This window comes from Amblyraja radiata, chromosome 1 (assembly GCF_010909765.2).
Source record: "Amblyraja radiata isolate CabotCenter1 chromosome 1, sAmbRad1.1.pri, whole genome shotgun sequence".
NCBI classification, from domain to species: Eukaryota; Metazoa; Chordata; class Chondrichthyes; order Rajiformes; family Rajidae; genus Amblyraja; species Amblyraja radiata.
Window position 1 is genome coordinate 103,119,875 of NC_045956.1, and position 19,937 is coordinate 103,139,811.

Genomic DNA, 19,937 nt, shown 5'->3' on the forward strand with positions numbered 1-19,937 from the left:
GCACTCCAAGCGGGATTCGAACCGGCTACCTTCCGGTTGCCAGCCGAACACTTAGCCCATTGTGCCATCTGTCGTCCCTAAATAATAATAATAAAGTGAGGACTGCAAGAAACTGAGGGGCACATTTTCAGGATAATACTGCTATTTTCCATTTGTTAATTGTGCATGTGTACAAAATGCAGAATTTTCAAACGTGAACTTGCTTCAATAATCTGGTGCAAAAGGTTCTCATTAATTTCTTCTTGGAATTTTTTATTTTTTAAAGATAAATATTAATCAAACTATTAATGATGCTTAAGTTCATTGATTTTAGCAACTCTAATGGCCAGTGAAACTAGGGGGCTATGGGTCAACTGGTTGCCAACATTTTTTCAACCATTTTGTGACTGGCATCTGTCCGAAGCCACCTACAGGCACCTGGTGATGCCTTCATCCAGTATATCATTGAGACACTGACCATTTAATTAGGGGCATATTTGCAGCTCATGTGTGTTTGGACATATTTTTTACCCACCTGGTCTCTCAAATAATCTAATTACATTATAAATTAATGACATGAAATAATTTTCAATAATTGCCAGTGACAGAAACGTGGTGCCACTTGTGTACTGCCGAGGAGAGGTCTGCTATGATTTTACCCAGTTGTATGCAAAACAAAAAGCATTGCACTATACCTAGGTACTTGTGACAATAAAGTATCATTGAATTGAATTATGATTAGAGTTGCATTTGGAGTCCTTGTGATCTGCATTTGTTGCTATTAGCTCTTCAACCAGAATTATTCTGGTATTCCTACCTTTCATCTTTTAATACTTTTCTTTGTAAAATCTTAGAGATTTGTGATGAAGCTCTAAATAACCTCAGCCTAAAAACATTATTACTAATTTTACTTGTAAGAATCCTTGGATCAACTCCATTTAATGAGATAGTCAGTACAAACCACTTCTCATTGCTTACATTTTCGAAATCGCCTGAGTATTTTAAAAATCTCTGTTAAATTCTGTTTTATCTGTTCAGTAGAAATTAACTGTTCAAGCTTCTCCTCACTACAACAATATGGCCTAAATCCCTCCCTTTCAATGCCCAGGACTACTTGCGATAATCAGACTAAAGCTTTGTGGAAATGCAACATAATTTTTATGATTAAGATTCAGGGATCTGGTTTGTCTTTTCATTGCTTTCTTGACATTGCGAGCCGAAGAGCCTTTCCTGTGCTGTGTCCGTCCTATGTCCTAGCTGCTAAATTCTTGGTGATCTTTGCCATGTAGGATGCACATCCTTCCCAAATGTTCCACAGGTAGTTCTGCTATAGTGGGATTATTGAATTCTTAAGAAATCACGGGTTTTTTAAAACAATTGTCATTGGGGTAAGGGGTAAGTTTCAGACTTGCTATAACAAATAACTGCAGGATTAAAAACATTTTTTCCCCTAAAAATAACTAAATTTATTGTTTGTTACTGCAACCTAAAGTACTAAAATCTCTCAGGAACAGCTGCTAGTTGCACTGGTGGGAAGTCATTGAAATTGACAAGCAATCGCTTCTATTGATACTTGTTGCAAGACAATCATGTTTGATTATTGTAGGCAGGTTACATGTAAAAAGGTTTACCTTCCAACACCATTTTGTTTTCCATGACAGCTTTATTTTTTGCTTGTCAATTGCCAATATAACTTTTAAAGGTTCCCCGATCGACCTAACAATTCGGCTTGCTTAATACAAAGAGCGTTTCCTAATTCACCACTCGCATTATAAGCAATCTGTATTGTGGAAACACGGGTTAACAGAACTAACTACTTCGTATTTCTTTGCAACAGAGCTGTTTATGCTGTGGCATTTAATATGTTTTTGTGAATCTTGCTCGACCAATCAATCTAATGTGGCAGAACATGTGCTAAAATATGAACACATGAATGATCAAGATTTATAAATTTAGTTTTATTATGTGATCCATATGACAATCAAAAGACAGAACATTTAAGAGATGCAACTGCCATCATGCAATTCACAAGAGTCAAGGGTAAGTTAACAGAAACAAAACTGCAAGATTTAGAACAAAATACAAAACACAGTGCATGTCCTTACTGTAAGTTAAAACCAAACCTGAGGAATACTGTGAACATTGAATTTGAAGGTTACCATTCATGCAGTGCAAAACCAAACTACAGAATAAATCATTCTGGAAGTTTGGCCAAAAAATCTTAACCCAATGTTCAGAATATGTTTCATCTCTATGCAACATTCAAGACAGATTCCAATATTAAATTAAATTAATTTTAAATAATAACAAGACTTGTAACAAAGGGAAAGCAAATTGATTACTTATTACTAATGATCGTGCATTAAAAAAAATATCGTGTCACATTGAACAAACTAGTCAAGGCAACATCTGAAATCTGATATCTATTTCAAAGTTGATTCCTTGTAGTTATGCTCAATTAGTTTTGTAATGCACCAAAATAATTTTTGCATGTTTTTACAGTGTGATTTTAAGGCTAAGTAAAGCAAAATGCACATTTCGCTATCTACTAAGACACAAACCTCTGATGGAACAAAATAGATATTTTAAAGTCAATGTAAAATCCATATAAATGAAATAACTTAGCAGTTTTATTCCAAAACTGAATACATACAATAATTGACTTGGAAACACACAATTACTTTGCCAACTGAAATTTGCTGGATGGTGTAACCTTTGATTAATTGCATCATTTGTTTCTAATCTTGCGTAATAAGTGTAGCAAGATCAAAACATTTGTCGTGCACTGAAAATATACATGTAATATTCAACCTCATGCAGCTGAACAACAATACAGACAGGAAAACCATACAGAATACACAGCACACTCAAAGAGGAGGAAGACAACAGCCATCATTGACTAAAACACCACAAAGCAATTACAAACTTCGAAACCCCCAATTATTTTGGTTCACATTCAAGGATTTTGGTGACAAACACAGAACACATGGCACATAGAATGAACATACAGTCACACTAAGCTGAAGATGGAGATAACATTAACTGGACTCTCAATCATAATTTTTTAACAAATTTATATTTTTGAGTTCAACATTGATTCACTACTTTTAGAGCCTAGAACATTGCAAAATCAGGCAGAATGCTGCTCTCATGTATGAGTTTTCGCCATTGTTTTTGCTTTTATATTTTCATATTCAGTATTAAGTCAAATCTTGATGCTTTGTGGTGAACAGTCAATGATAAAACTGAAATACTAAAATGCTCTTCATATTGTGTGTGCATGTAGTTTAAATAATAACCATTTAATTATGAAGGACGAGCTTTGATTAGAATGTCGACAAAAGCTTTCAAAATATGGGTTGTGTTTTGCAGCTAATGCAGTTAAATGCAAATAAAGCAACAACTAATGCACATAAATAAACCTGATAAGATGTTCCTCCAAGAGATTAAAATGTAAATGCAAGTCGCATTGGTTTTTACATAAAGTGTGATAACCACATAATTACATTTATTACAGGTAAAGTAAACTTAGTTCAACTTGCAAAGGAAATTACATCAAATGGCTGCAAAGATGACAGTTGTTTAATAATAATGTGATACAAGACTGATTTTCATGATTCAGCAATATTGCTGAAATGAGTCCAACTAAACAAAATCTTGAAAATCAGCTTTAGATATAAAGTAGAATTGGTCACTGATCTCTTAAACAATTAAACAAAATTAAAACTTGTAAATTGGCATGCCTACTTATGAATTCATTATCCAGGTAAACACAAACTTGAATTTGTTGATCTTGTTTGAGAAGGTGTTTGGTAACAAAATAATGTCAGCATTTTATTTTAACATTTGTCTTTAATCACAAGATCATAGCAAACTGCAAGACACAGGAAGGAAACGGCAAAAAAAACAAAACAAGATAGTATCTTCCATTTCAATGGATATAAAATTGTGAATTATAGAAATTTTCCCACCAGTCAGAATCATTTTAAAACAACAGCTATGTAAAAGTACTACATACCAGAAATACTCTTCCCTGCACTCTGCCTTATTTGGGATGCAAAGATTGTTGTTTGGAAATTGAAAACATTGGAGTAGTTTGTTGAATATTAAATTCGTTAGAAAGTCACTAAGTTCACAAGCATATACAGTAGACGTAGTCAGGCACAGAATATACAACACTTGTTCACTGAAAATTAATTTGAATGGTAGGCAAAGAGAAAAGCATATCCAAGGCCATAAGTTGAGATAGACAAGTTCAGAAGCAAGTGCCAAAAAGGCAGTAGTCAAATATTTCAATGAGTCATTGCATGTGTAAGTTACACTCATTGGAGTGAGTTAGGTAAGGTACAAATGGGACTTGAAACTTGCTCCATTTCTATGACAGTGCACTGAAGAATAGGGCTGATGGCAAATTCTACCAGTTGTTGAGATTATAATATTGGTGATCAAAGCTCAATTTTACTTTTGGCAAATAATGGCAATAAGGAAAGTAGCACCAGTACCATGTTTAACACTGCAGTTCAACAAAGTCTGTATTTATCATTCAAATAGTTTCTTATTAATCCTGCATTTTATTCAGTGTCTTAACCATTGAAAGAATCCTCCTGGGTTGCATTTGTGAACGTATTTGGCAATGAGTGGGTCATCTTTGATTTTCCAGTGTTTCCCCACAGAATCATTCTATTTAAGGCAGTGATAAAAATAATGCTTCAAAATATCTTTGTGTGATGGCAACAAAGGTTAAATATGCTAAAGGGGCGGAAAAAAGTGGCATATTTATATAAAGGTTTAAGGAAGTGCGTGTTCAAATTTTAAACAAAATAAAATTTAGGGATTAATACTCCATTGTTATTAAGACATTAAACTAATGCTCATAACAATCAGAGTTTAAATTAGGAAATAATTTATATATATTCACTATTTAAAAATAATGTGAAAAGACAACCCATTATGTGTAAAGTAACAGAATTGAAGTCCAGCCAATCTAGTTGTTAATGTCTATTGTATTGGCACTCTATAACAGTGAATTTATACTAATGTGGATTTGCACAGTGATCGTGTCTATCGCGTACACAACAAAACTGACGTCTCCCCTTCATCAAACGCAAAATCCAATCTCTTCATGCATTTGGAAGATCTTTACAGCACGATTTTTCAAAGTTGGACATCTCAAAGTTTGAAGTCCCATTCTTAGTTGAAAGTACGTGTTTGGAATTCACGTTCCTGTACAAGGTGTTTACCAGTCATCCTGCCGTTGTTTGGTGGTGTCGTAGGCCCTGACTACTTCAGACTGCGATACAATGCCATTCTCATCTTGGGAAAAGGCATAACCATCTATGAAAACAAAGTGGCACATTATGCATAAGAATTCATTAAAGTGGGAAAGGATGGATTAATGATACATCTTGTGGGCACATCAATAATTAACAAATCCCTTTCTCAGCAGGCAATACAGAAGCAGATGGCATTTAGTCATAGAAGATAGATTAGTGTTTAGAGTAGTCAATTCTATTTTCTTTCCTGAAGGTTAGAATACATGAAAATTAAAACACAGGATGAACTATCATTTCACTTACAAGATAGTTTTAATTTATAAAGGATTTTTATTTCAATAATATCTAGTTAGCATGAAAATAGCAACTGGAATTGACTATGAACAGCTGCTTTTTTAGTCTTCATATTCATGGCACAACATTTTGTTTTAAGGTAATATGCAATTACATAAACTGAGATTTAAAAAATTGCAGGGTACTGAGAGTATAAAGAGGGGAACTTAACTGGAATAATCAAGGCACTTCCACCTTAGTATGCATAGATTCATCTCCCTCACTTGTCAATATTTGTGATCAAACTTGTTAGGTTTTAAGTTATTGGTTAAACTGCAGACAATGAGTGTGTGGAAACATTCTCCCACTTGCTCACACACACACACACACTTTCTGCTAGTTAGACACAAAATGCTGGAGTAACCCAGCTGGCCAGGCAACATCTCTGGAGGGTAGGAATGGGTGACGTTTTGGGTCGAGACCCTTCTTCAGACTGATGTCAGGGGAGTGGGCGGTAAAGAGATTCTGCTAGTTAACTGAATACAAAATTACCTTCATGGTAGGAAGCAGAGGGTGGTGGTGGAAGGTTTTATTTATACTGCAGGCCGAGTGCCTCAAGATTCTGTACTTGGCTGATTGATGTTTGTCATCTATATAAATGATTTGGATGAGAATGTACAATGCATGAGTAGCATGTTTGTAGATGACACTGAAATAGGTGGTATTGTAGACAGTGGAGATGGCTATCAGGAATTACAGCAGGATCTTAATCAACTGAGCAAATGGGCAGTGGAATGGCAAATTGAGTTTAATTCAGATCAGTTAGAGCTGTACAAGACATTGATGAGGCAACACGGAGTACTGTGTGCATTTGTGGACACCCTGCTATATGAAAGCTACCTTTAAACTGCAAAAGAGTGCAGAGAAAATTTACGAGGATGTTGCCAGGACTCAAAGGCCTGAGCAACGGTAAGGGTTGGGCAGGCTGGGGCGGTAAGGGTTGGGCAGGCTGGGGCGGTAAGGGTTGGGCAGGCTGGGGCTCTATTCCTGTGAGTGCAGGAGTTAAGGGTATTCTTATACAGGTGTGTAAAATCACAAGGGGAATAGGATGAAAGCAACATCTTCCCTTTTTGTTCAGATCCCTTTCGTCTTTTCCCCAGAGCACGGGAATCAAGAACTAGAGGGCATAGGTTTAAGGTAAGAGCGGAAAGATTTAATAGGAAACCGTGGGCAATAATTTGCGCCCAGAGAAAGTATATGTAACGAGCTGCCACAATAATACCATTTAAAAGACATTTGGACAGATACATGGAAAGGAAAGGTTTAAAGGGACATGGGCTGAAGGGCCTGTTTCCATGCGGTAAGACTATGCTCTCTCTTTCACAAACCCACATATATATTTATAAAACAAAATGATGTTCCATTACTCCCCCTTGTATCAGCCTAAGGTCAGAAATGAAAGAGGATTGTGATATACTGCATATCTACTTGTAACATCCATAATGACTGACTGTGAGAAAAGAGACAGAAACAGAAGCTACAATTGGTTACGTATAATTCCTCACCCTAAGTTGGAGTTACACTTGGTGAGAAAGATACTCACGTAATGAGCTTTGCTGCAATGATTCAGAACGGTGCAAGTTGATAGTGTTCTTCTTAAAAACATTCTTTAAGAGTTGAGCGCGTTCACTTAAACTTTTCAGAAAAGAGAAACAAAATTATTTGAAGTACTAATTTATTTTGTTGGTTGTGATGTGACTGAGGAAAATATTTTATATTTTGAATTTTATAAATGTTGATTGGTTAAATCTTCACTCAACATAACACATTCATATTTTTTTGTCAACTTTCAGCATTTAGCCAGTATACATAAAATGTCTTTAAGAGCCACGGTTATTCTAAACTGTTATATTAAACTGTACAATGGCATTGTTCACTACTTATTCCTCACAGGTATATTGTTACCTGTATATATATTTTAAAAAGAGAGAAAATCACTTGTACATTTAAGCAAAGTAGTTAGATACATTACACCATCCTTGGGCTGCTGACACTCAATACGGCGAGTTCACATTTCAAAGTTTTGCTTCGCTTTTGGATAAAGTGTAAAGTTATATTTGTTTTAGTTCTTGCACATTTCATGCTCGAGGGTTACATCAAACCATGTTAGAAAGACAATGTGAAACCTACAATACAGTACTGATTGATATTGCCATCAGATAACATTGAAAAAACTGTGGGAATTCCAGCCTCAGTGTGTGTGTTTGAAAATACTAGTCCCTTTTTTTTTTAACGTGTGATGAAAAAAACGGCTATTCCCAATCCTCAAAGGTTCATTTGAACCAAGAATGTCAGAGTTTACAAATGCTACAGACTGTTATTTAATTACAGGTAGGCTGATCTGCCAGAACATTTGCTAGTGTGGCTTTGAAGCCATCAGTGGGAGAGATTATTTCAATCTAGTCCTACGATTTCAATTAGATCCTAGGTTTTAAAAGTTAAAAGGCATTGCACAATGTTATTTCATTGTTGTATCTGAAATTACATTTAAGTTATATAAAATGATAACAAAAAGAATGGAATATAATATTCTTTACAATTATGATTTACCCTTTTGCTGACTTGTATTGCTGTGATATTAATCAAGAATCTATCTCTCTGCCTTAAAAATATCCACTGATTTGGACTCCACAACCTTCTGTGGCAAAGAATTCCAGATTCACCATCCTCTGACTAAAGAAATTTCTCCTCCTTCCTAACAGAACGTCCTTTAATTCTGAGGCTGTGACCTCGACCAGCGTTTCTCAACCTTTTTACCCCTGCGGAACCCATTAAATAATTTTCTTGTCTCAGGGAACCCCTACATAAAAATTATTATATATCTTTATTAATCTGTTTCTTTCTCTTTCGTTAACTTAAAGTTCATAAGGCAAACATAATATATTTTTCAGATAACTGGTTTAAGCATTTTTCTCAAGTTTATTGACAATGCAAAAAAAAATGAAATCAAACTGCTTGTTCAAAACTGAAGCAAATTAAAACAAACAGAACTAACCTTGGAGGAGAGAGAAAGAGAGAGAAAAAACACACATAAACTTTTAATAAATTAACAAAAACATACATAAATAATTTTTTGATAAACTAATAAACATAAACATACTTTAAATTCTTTTAACATCCCTAAGTGATGGGTAAAAATTAATAAATAACGTGGGTGAATGGGGGACTGTACCTGCACACAAGGAAGCACAGACAGGACTGATGGAGACCATGCATGCGTCTGTACTCGTGTGAGTCACTTGACGATACACAAATTAGTCATGTACAGCTCCTGTCCACTGACTACTAAAGGCCGTTTCACACTGGCACCGTATAGACGTCGCTAAATATGCTAGATAGACGACTCTAAATATGCCGTACATGTATAATAAAATTATGAATATGAAATTAAACACAAAAATGACTCAAACATGCATTTACATATGAGTAGCCTATTTATCACTATTTCTCTCCGAACCCCTAGCGACCTCTCGCTGAACCCATGCGTTCCGGGGAACCCCAGTTGAGAAACGCTGACCTAGACTCTCGCACTAGCGGAAACATCTTCTCCACATCCACTCTATCCAAGCCTTTCACTATTCTGTATGTTTCAATGAGGTCCCCCCTCATTTTTCTAAACCTCAGCGAGTACAGGCCCAGTTCCCACAAATGCTTATCATAGGTTAACCTACTCATTCCTGGGATCATTCTTTTAAACCTCCTCTGGAGCCTTTCCAGAGCCAGCACATCCAGCACAACACAAAACTGCTCACAATATTTCAAAAATGGCCTTACCAGCACCTTATAGAGCCTCAACATTACATTCTTGTTTTTGTATACAAGCCCTCTTGAAATAAACTAGCATTGAGTTTGCTTCCTTTACTACTGATTCGACTTACAGATTAACTTTGTGGGAATCCTGCACCAGCATTCCCAAGTCCCTTTGCACTTTGATTTCTGGATTCTCTCCCCATTTAGAAAATAGTCTACAAACAAAATGCATTCTTACAACCAAAATGCATGACTCCACACTTTGCTACACTGTATTCCATCTGCCACTTCTCTCCCTCTCTCCCAGCCTGTTCATGTCCCTCTGCAGAGTCCCTGCTTTCTCTACACTACCTGCCCCTCCACCTATTTTCGTATCATCCGCAAACTTTGCCACAAAGCCTTCAATCCCATGGTCCAAATCATTAATATACAACGTGACGAATAGCGGCCCCAGCACCAGCCCTTGCAGAACTCCACTAGTCACTGGCAGCCAACCAGAAAAGGCCGCCTTTATTGCTACTCGTTGTCTTCTGCCATCCAACCAACCTGCTACCAACATGTTAGTATCTGCATCTTCCTTAGCAGACTAATGTGTGGCACCTTATCAAAGGCTTTCTGAAAATCTAAGTAAACAACATCGACTGACTAAATAATAATAATAATAATAATAAATACTTTATTAATCCCCTTTTCAGGGGAAATTCAGATGTCCTTACAGCACACTAATAAAAATACAACATATCATTAAAGAAGAAATGTAACATTAAAACATCCCCCCACTGAGGGATGTTTTAATGTTACATTTCTTCTTTAAGTCCAGTCCCCATCCCCTTGTCCACCCATGGTCGGGCCTATTGAGGCCTCCACAGTCGCCGCTACAGGGCCCGATGTTTCAGGCTCTTCTCTCCAGGTGATGGTGCTCCGGCGTCGGGAGAACCATCTCAGCGGCTTGGGATGCCTGGCCACTATTATATTACCACTATTTTGCCTTGCTCCCTTTTTTGGCAGTGGGGTAAGATTGGCAATTTCCCAATCATCTGGAACCACTCCTGACTCTAGTGATTCTTGAAATATCACCATCAACGCCTCCACAGCTGAAATTCTGCCTTTGCAGTACTGCGCAGGCGCAGCAGCCTACTGCACATGCGCAGCGCAAGTTTCTTGGCGGGTTTTTAAAATATGGATTGTCATTATTTTAAGAGTATCTTAGGAAACAAAGAGAGAAGAATGGAGTTCGTGTACCAATAACGTGGTAAGTACATTTCTTGGTGCTTTATGTTTTTAAATACCGTATTTCCTGGGGTGGGTGGGGAGAGTTCCTTTCATAGTGTTTGGGGAGTCTGGCCCGGGGTAAAGTTGCGGGGGAGGGCAGGAGCGTTGTGAAGGAGGGTGTCGGGGCCAGTAACGCACTTGCGAATCTCCGGGCACGGAGCCACCGCATTGTGGCCGAAGAGTGAATTCGCTCAGGTGGCTGCCGCAGCGCTCCGGGCACGGACAGCAGAACTGACCGCCACTTCCGAGGAAGGAAGCAGCTCGGGTGACTGCGAGCGGCCGCCGGGACCCGACAGCAGAACCGGCTGCCACTTCAGCCCCTTCTGCTGGTCCCCGCTCACCTTTAGCAGTGCTCTCCGTCTGAACACCTCTCTCCTGCCGCTCGCCGGTCGGCTTCCCGCAAATCCTTAAATTCCGACAGCGCGCTCAAGGGACCAATTGAGGTTACTCGGCTGTGGGAATTTAAGGATTTGCGGGAAGCGGCTGACATGAGTGAAGCCGGCGAGCGGCAGGTGAGAGGTGTTCAGACGGAGAGCGGGCCGGCAGAAGGCTGCTTCCTTCCCTGGAAGTGGTGGCCAGTTCTGCTGTCCGTGCCCGGAGCGCTGCGGCAGCGGTGAGTGAGTCTGACATGATCTCCGACCTCCTCCTTCTCAACACTCCTGCCCTTCCCGCATCTTTAACCCCTGGCACAGACTCTTCACACGCTGTGAAAGGAACTCTCCCTCCAATTGGACCCTTGAATTAGTATTGTCATTCAATAAGATGACAACTGATTCAAGGTCCCGGTGCGCTCCCGTTTGTCCCACCATCTCTCCACCTGCCTTCATCCTAGGTCTCCCACCCATTCAGTAATTAAAAAATGAAGGAGATTTAGAAGCCTTGGGAAAATTGAAATGTTACTTATTTTTATTTTTTACGGAGAGAACAATCTGCGCATGCGCGGTTTAAGATTTTTTAAAAATGCCGACTGACTGCCTACCTTGAGTAATTACTCACGGCACGTGCCTGCTCTAAAGCCACCTCTTTCAGAACCCTAAGGTGCAGTCCATCAGTCCAGGTGACTTATCCACCTTCAGCCCTTTCAGCTTCCCAAGCTCCTTCTCCCTAGTAATAGCCACTCAACAAACTTCCATCCTGACTCTCTTGAATTTCAGACACGTTGTTGGTGTCTTCCACTGAGAAGAATTAATGTGAAGGGGTGATCGATGGTTGGCATGGACACGGGGTGGGCCGAGGGGCCAGTTTCCGGTCTTTCAATCAATTTGATCAATCAATCCTTACTAAGGCTCTTTTGACAATTCTGTTCAAAACCACAATGTCAAGTATCCAGAAGAACATCAAATGCATAGGAATGCCCCAACCAGCAAGTTCCCCTCCAAGTTGCACACTATCCTTAATTTGATGTATATAACTGTTCCTTCAACATTGCTGCGTTTAACTCATAAAACTTATTAACCAACAGGTTTGGGAGCACCTTTACCAGAAGGACTGCAGCATTTAAAGTGACAGCTACCACAGGAGCAATGACGGTTGACTTTATTAGCAACCTCCACATGCAGTCAGCCACTACAATTATTATTTTTACTGAACTGCTTCAGAATTTAGGAACTTGAACCAAATTATTTATGGGATTACAACACTTGAATTAGATACAGTTTCTGAACTATGTCATAAACATCTTTCCATGTTAATTTGACGTCTTTAGCAAAATTAATTATATTGAAACTAGTTAGATGAGTTTTTGTTACAACTGGACTAAGTTATTTAGACCATTAAGCCTACTTCTTCGAACCTGTTATCCTACTGCATTCACCCTCTTTTCCTCATCATTCCCATGTAACTTTAACATATAAATTACTTTAGCTAGTTGCTGGATTTACAGTTTAAAAAAAAAAAAATATATAATTATACTTATATAATATATGTCTTTTTTTAAAGACGGCTTCCAATTTGGTCCGTGGTCAGGAGGAGGGTGTGACTGCAGGTGCGGTGGGCAGGGGGATTAAAGGTGAAGGCAGTGTTAGAGGAGCCTCAGCCCACGAGCTTGTCCAGAAGATGTGGGTAGACAAAAGTGCTGGAGAAACTCAGCAGGTGCGGCAGCATCTATGGAGCGAAGGAAATAGGCAACGTTTCGGGCCGAAACCCTTCCTCTGCCCGAAACGTTGCCTATTTCCTTCGCTCCATAGATGCTGCCGCACCCGCTGAGTTTCTCCAGCACTTTTGTCTACCTTTGATTTTCCATGTTGACATAAATTTGGAAGGATGAACAACCTGACCATGGCACCATGGACCAGGGAGCTATTCAAGAGCGGAAAGAGAGAAAAGAGACACGTGGTTGTCATTGGGGAAAGTATAGTCAGGGGAATAGGCACTATTCACCGTAACGAGGATCGAGAGTCCCAAAGGCCATGTGCCTGAGTTTGGGACATCTCGTCTGACCTTACTTTAGTTTAGACATACAGCGCGGAAACAAGCCCTTCGGCCCGCTGAGTCCGCACTGACCAGCGATCCCCACACATTAACACTATCCTATGCATACTAGGGACAATTTACACATACCAAGCCAATTAACCTACAAACATGTGCGTCTTTGGAGTGTGGGAGGAAACAGAAGATCTCGGAGAAAATCTACGTGGTCACAGGAAGAAAGTACAAACACCGTACACATAGCACCCATAGTCAGGATTGAACGCGGGTCTCCGGCACTGCAAACATGGTAAGGTAGCAACTCTACCGCTGTGCATCGTGCCGCTCTGCAGAGGAGTTTGGAGTGGGAGGGGAAAAATTCAGTCATCATGGTCCATCTGGGTACCAAACACGTCGGTAGAATAAAGGAGGAGGATCTACTGAGGGAATTTAAGCAGCTTGTGGTTAAATTGAATAGCAGAACCAAAAAGGTAATCTCTTGCCGAGAAGATTAATGAGTTGAACTTGTGGCTCAAAGATTGGTGTGGAAGAAATGAGTTTCAATTCGTGAGGCATTTGGCATCAGTGTTGAAAAACCTGCTGGGTCCAGGTTCCTGGAAAAACACATAACTCGAGCTGTTTAATTAAATAGCGGGGAGGGATGTGTGTTAGGGCGGGAAGATGGCCCTACACTCCTTACGGACCTGCTGAATTACAGAATTTCAGAAGGGAAGATGTTGCTTCTTTAGCCAACCAGTAGCCAGCCGATAGTGAGAGCTGCCAAACAGAGCATGTGCTTGTCCAGCAGCAGACTAACCTAACCCAACGAAGGTCCTGATCTTCCTCACCCCCAGTGCTGCCATCTTCTCTCAATTCTGCATGCTATCACTGCCGTGCTTCATGGTTTCTCAACAGTTTCATTATTTACAAAATAAATATTTTGGTTATGAATTTTGTTTCACATGTGACATGTAGTGGGATTAATACCTTTGCTTTGTCATCAACTCAGTCTTTACAATCTCAACGTTGTTATCCATTGGAGTTTCGGCGTACCACTGCTGCATTGCATAGTGGATGAGCTTAAACCATCCTTTCAAGCATCTGATGATTTCAGACGCAGACTTCAACTCGAACAGGTTTGATTATCATGCACTCTCAAGACAAACTTGTGGTTTTCTGCATAGTCATAGAGGTATACAGCACAGAAACAAGCCTTTTGGTCCACCTTGTTCATGCCAATCAAGTTTAGATTATGAATTAGTTCCTTTGGCCCATAGGTCTTTAAATCCTTTATCTGTCCAAATGTCTTTTAAAAGTTATAATTGTACCTGCATCTCTAACTCCCTTTGACACCTCATTCCAGATATAGACCATCCTACACTCAAGGAATTGGCTTATAGATTACTGTATCATCTTCAAAATTCTTCACAGATTTGTTTTTCTACATCTCCTCCAATTTTCTTTGTGCATCCTTGCCTGTCCAACATGAACCTAATTCTCTCTTCCCTTCCCCGAATTCATAGTTTGTGATGGTTTGCTAGCCTAGGGTTTCAGAAACCTTTAGTATCTCTGCTGTATGTTTCCTTTATGGAATGCTCGATAAAGCATTTTAAAGATATTTCTTTGTATTGAGATTGAGGTATTTCCAATCTACATTACAAAGTACCTATGATTACTAAACAAAATAATAGTACATACTTAAGAAATGTACAAAATGTATACAATAACTTTGTAAAGAATCATTCGTTATGTTACCTTTTGCCATAAACAGCTTCACCTGGATCCTGAGATTGGGCTTCCAACTCCTGCACCTCCTCCACCATAGTCTTCCAAAACGTTCTCTTCACGCTAAATAATAAATGGATTTTTTAGGGTGCAGAATCATATGTTCAGTGTATTCCTCAAAATGCATTGTTTCATTTGGACATAAATCATACTTGGGATAAAGCTATTCCTTAATAGTACTGTATATTATTGGTTTAATGCCAAAACATTCTCAATTGTGTATTCGGTCATTTCATAGGGTTGTCAAAAAGACATTGTAAACAGAAACTGCATTAAAACTGGTACTGAAAAAAAAAGTGATTTACAAAAAATATATATTTCAATAAATCTAAAAAAGTCAGAGAAAGGTTACAGCGCTAAATTTGAATGGTAAATTTGGCACCAGGTAATCTGTGACCAAAAAGTGACTGCCTAGTGGATAGGGGCGAATGCAGAAAACTCAGACTGACAAATTCAAATACCATAAACATCTGAGGATACTTGGTTTATGGGCCTGACTTATGTAGTTTCCATGCTATTTTTGGCAGGGCAGGTAATATTCCTTGAAAGTTACAGATTTTAGTTAAATCCATTTCCATGTTTAATCCAGATTAAAATTTTCTGTTGTAAAAGGCTTGCAACTCTTCCCAAAATCAAGTTCACCATTTACTAAAATATAACAATGCATTTTCAAATAATCCCTTGGTCGCCACATTTAATGTAAAATAAAGTTTGCACCCGCATTAAATTTTACTAGCTTAGATCCTGTTTTATATTATGAAGGATAACCTATTCGGAAATGCATGCAGAGGTTTTGGGCTTCGGGTGACACCAATGAACCATTGTCGAGGATGTCAGCTGAAACACTTGTGGCACGGTGGTGTAACGGCAGAGCTACTGCCTTATAGCGCCAGAGACCCGGGTTCGATCCTGACTATGGGTGCCTGTATGTACAGAGTTTGTACGTTCTCCCCGTGACCTACGTAGGTTTTCTCTGAGATCTTCGGTTTCCTCCCATACTCCAAAGAATTACAGGTTTGTAGGTTAATTGGCTTGGTATAAATTGTCCCTAGTGTGTGTAGGGTAGTGTTAATATGTGGGGATCACTGGTCGGTGCGGATTCGGTGGGCTGAACGGCCTGTTTCCGCGCTGGATCTCTAATCTAAGCTAAAACACTTGAACATGTATCTATGGCCACAGTGTTAACCCTGAACAAAGGAACATGGTCACAGCAGAAGTTAAGATGATTGCTTCATCTGGATCAAATCAATTAAAATAAATATCTTTCATAATCGAAACATCTACGTGGATTTGTACTTTTATTTTTGCATACGTACACTTTGTAAGCCACATCACACAGAAGGGCAGTAATTGGAATGAAGATTAGGCCCATCCAAAAAATACCGGAGCTGAACAACATTACAGCCTGCGGAAGTTAATAAAACATAATTACAAATATATTTTCAAAGTTGTACACAGGACATTTTAAATTTAATTGCAACATATTTACTGAAGCACAGTTCCAGTCTTTATATTGTTGAAAGTATATAGAGTCAGTGGAAAAGGTTATGGAAGTATTTGCAGAGACGACACCAGTATTGAAGATAACATCCAGAAGAAAATGAAGATGTTTTCTCCCAAATATAAAGGCTGCAAGTTTAACTGACATAGACCTTTAAAATAATCAATCTTTGATAGCATAGACAGAGACCATGTTCTTCCATTTTGGTAGGAAAGCAAACTAAAGCCAAAGTAAGGCAGAGGGCGAGAAATCAAATGGAGAACTCAGAAAACAGTCTTCACCCAGATCATTGTAAGAATTAGTAACTCATTAATAAAAAGAATGAAGATGAATAGTTTGGAACATAAACATCAGCACTGGTGTTGGGCCAACTAACCCATTTCTGTGTCATACATTCAGTGTCATATTTACTCCTAAATACTAATTTTCTCAGATTTAATTAGTTCTCAATGAAGCAACTATCTGAGTAAATATCTTCAATATTAAAATTCTTTCACATCAAGGTATTATTTCTGGGGAGCCTTTAGTCGGGAGGAGCTATGTTTCACAGGCAAATCTGGACAGGAAGTGTCAAGAGGCTATTTGGTTTCTGCCATTTGCCGCAAGCAAATCGATTGCTGCCTTTGTGCTCAAATGTACCTCATTAGCTATAATCTCTGTTAAAATGAATAATTTTGAACAGAGATTAAATGAATGTGCTAAATTCATCAAAGTGATTTACAAAATAGGAGTCTGTATCTATGGTACTGGACACCTGTTTTTATCCCCAGTAGGTACTGTGGATGGGATTAGACTGAGCAATCCTGGCAAAGTATTTTCTAGAGTCCAGGCAAGGTTGGACTCCACCATTGGGATTTCATGGGGAAATCCAGACATAGCGATTTTGTTGTAATTTTAAATCTAATTGGATGCAAGCAGCTAAAAACTGGCAAACACATTTGGAAGTGCGTGCCATAGCCAACACAATTTGGTCCAATTAGTGGTGTTGGCAAAATAAAATCCCCCAAATACTCAGAATATATCCAAGCTTTTAAAATGCTTTGAGAAAGAGTAGTAAAGTAGTGTGAACGGCATTAAATATCGTGGAAAAAATACACAAAATAATCAGAAGAAAATAAAACCCGATAAACAGCGGAGTGGGCAAGTTTCACTCTCTGACACCATGTAATGAGTCAACTCAAACACACGTCAAGATACAACACATATTTATTAAATCTACATACAGCAAGGATCTGCAGTTATCACATCTCCGAGCTGCTACTCATTTCTAATTAGCTTAAGCAGGCTCTTGATAATATGAAGTACATAGTAGGCGGAGTCACTACTAACAAACACTATAATTGGCTAGTATGAAATAGCAGATTCTAAAATCAAATTAAATTAAATTCATGGAGAAGAATGGGATTATGACAGACTAATTCTGTAGAACAGATGAATTTCATCCCAGACTATTAAAGAAATGGGTGAAGAAATTGAATGTGCATTAGTTTTAATTGTACAATCTGGAGCATCAGCGAGTGTGCCTTTGTATTGTGAAACTGCAACAGTCATTTGATCATTTAAGGAGATGGGAAGGGTGCTACAAGTAAATGACAGCTGTCATACCATATTTACAGTGGGGAGGTCATTGGTTCTATTATTAACGGTAGTCACAGTGATTCCACACGTATCACTGATCAAACAGCAGGGATAGATAAATGGTGGGTTATATCTGACAAATGTTGACTTGGGTAGTTGCCAGCAAGGTAAATTGGGAAATGTCCATGGGTGCAGGTGCTCCCAATGTGGATTTCCTGGAGGCAATTGATGAGATTTTGTATGAGTTTATTTTCAAAAAGATGACCAGATGAAAGTGCAACTAATCCTTTGAAATGTGCAAATGTTTGGGGGTATGAGAGAAGAATGAAGTACTGGGGCTTTGCACTTCATTGTAAATCTTCATTAATAATTTGGATGAAGGGGAAAAGTTGAATATTTGGGTTTGCGCAAGATTAAATTAGGAGGCACAGCGAAGTTAAAACAATTGAGAGGAATTAGCTATTAAAGGACATGGACCAGGCTAGCCAAGAAGGCGACCAAGAAAGCACACCCATGCCTCTACTTCCTTAGAAGGCTTAGGAAGTTTGGCGTGTCCCCTACAACTGCCACCAACTTCTACAGATGCACCATAGAAAGCATTTTATCAGGATGCACCACAGCTTGGTTCAGGTACAGCTCCAACCAAGATCACAAGAAATTGCAGCGAATTGTGCACGCAGCCCACACCATCACATAAACCAATCTCCCTTCTAGTGACTCCATTTATATCTCACGCTGCCACGGCAAGGCCAGCAGCATAATCAAGGACGAGTCACACCCTGGCCACTCCCTCTACTCCCCTCTCCCATAAAGGGCCTGTCCCACCTACGTGTCCTTGGCACGCAAATTACGCGACCTCGTGGTCGCGTTGAGCCGCGACGGTCCAGCCGTCTGGTGCGAGTGACGTCATTTGAAGATGGACGCAAAATGCCAGAATGGGTGATGTTTCGGGTCGAGACTCTTCTTCAGTCTGAAAGAAGGGTCTTGACCCGAAACTTCACCCATTCCTTCTCTCCAGAGATGCTGCCGGTCCCACTGAGTTGCTCCAGCATTTTGTGTCTATCTTCAATTTTCTTGGCCCCGCTCTGGGAATTGAAGTGGGGGCGGATCCGGACCGCAACGGCCGTGAGCCCCAGGCCGAGCTCGGCGATCGTTTGCCTGCTTCTGGCTGCTGTTAGAGGTGAAACGTTGTGTCACTCCAGGGTCTTGGGCCTTTCCCACTTTGGCCAGTTCTGTGACAGGCCGTTGGCGTGCGAAAATTTTGCTCGCTACAGAAATTTCGGAGCTCCGCGCGATGTCGCGCACAACTACACACCCCTCCGCTTTTCTCAGTGGGACCGGCCCCGCGCGGCCATACGATGCCCATGCGCCTCAACGCGACCACGAGGTCGCGTAATTTGTGTGCCAAGACCCTTAAGGCAAAAGGTATAGAAGTGTGAAAACGCACACCTCCAGATTCAGGGACAGTTTCTTCCCAGCTGCTATCAGGCAAATGAATCATCTTACTACAACCGGAGAGCAGTGCTGAACTACTTTATACCACTTTGGTGACCGTTGGACTGGATAATATGCAACAAACGCTTTTCACTGTACCTCGGTACACGTGACAATAAACTAAACTGTAATGATAGTGAGCAGATGAACTTCAATGTTGGGACAGAAAGACCATTGAGCTCACATTCAAGACAAATCTGAATTTTATGGGTAGTTGTCCAGGACCTGTGAAATGTTTTATTTTTTGATAACGTATAATGAACGAATTAGATGTGTGGATATTTTTTCTGATGTTGGCGGCACAGTGGCGCAGTGGTAGAGTTGCTGCCTTACAGCATCAGAGACCCGGGTTCAATCCTGACCAGGGGTGCTGTCAGTGTGGAGTTTGTACTTTCTCCGTTTTCTCCAGGAGCTCCGGTTTCCTTCCACACTTCAAAGATGAACAGGTTTGTAAGTTAATTGGCTTTGGTAAATTATAAATAGGGTAGTGCTAGTGTATGGGGATGGCTGGTCAGTGTAGACATGGTGGGCCGGAAGGTGTTTCACATGGTGTTTCTATGCTGTAT

General features: G+C 39.6%; 1 protein-coding gene across 5 annotated transcripts in view; it reads right to left on the reverse strand.

The window, feature by feature from the left end:
* Positions 1–1,916: 1,916 nt before the first annotated feature.
* The window catches only part of atp8a1 (ATPase phospholipid transporting 8A1), a 330,023-nt gene continuing 312,002 nt past the window's right edge, over positions 1,917–19,937 (reverse strand). For all 5 annotated transcript variants that reach the window (XM_033027892.1, XM_033027903.1, XM_033027886.1 and 2 more), the window contains 4 exons: positions 16,115–16,203; positions 14,769–14,861; positions 7,129–7,220; positions 1,917–5,313 (listed from right to left, as the gene is read on the reverse strand). In XM_033027892.1, coding sequence (XP_032883783.1) covers positions 5,216–5,313; positions 7,129–7,220; positions 14,769–14,861; positions 16,115–16,203 — 372 coding nt within the window. In that variant the 3' untranslated portion in view covers positions 1,917–5,215. The remainder of the gene's footprint in view (positions 5,314–7,128; positions 7,221–14,768; positions 14,862–16,114; positions 16,204–19,937) is intronic.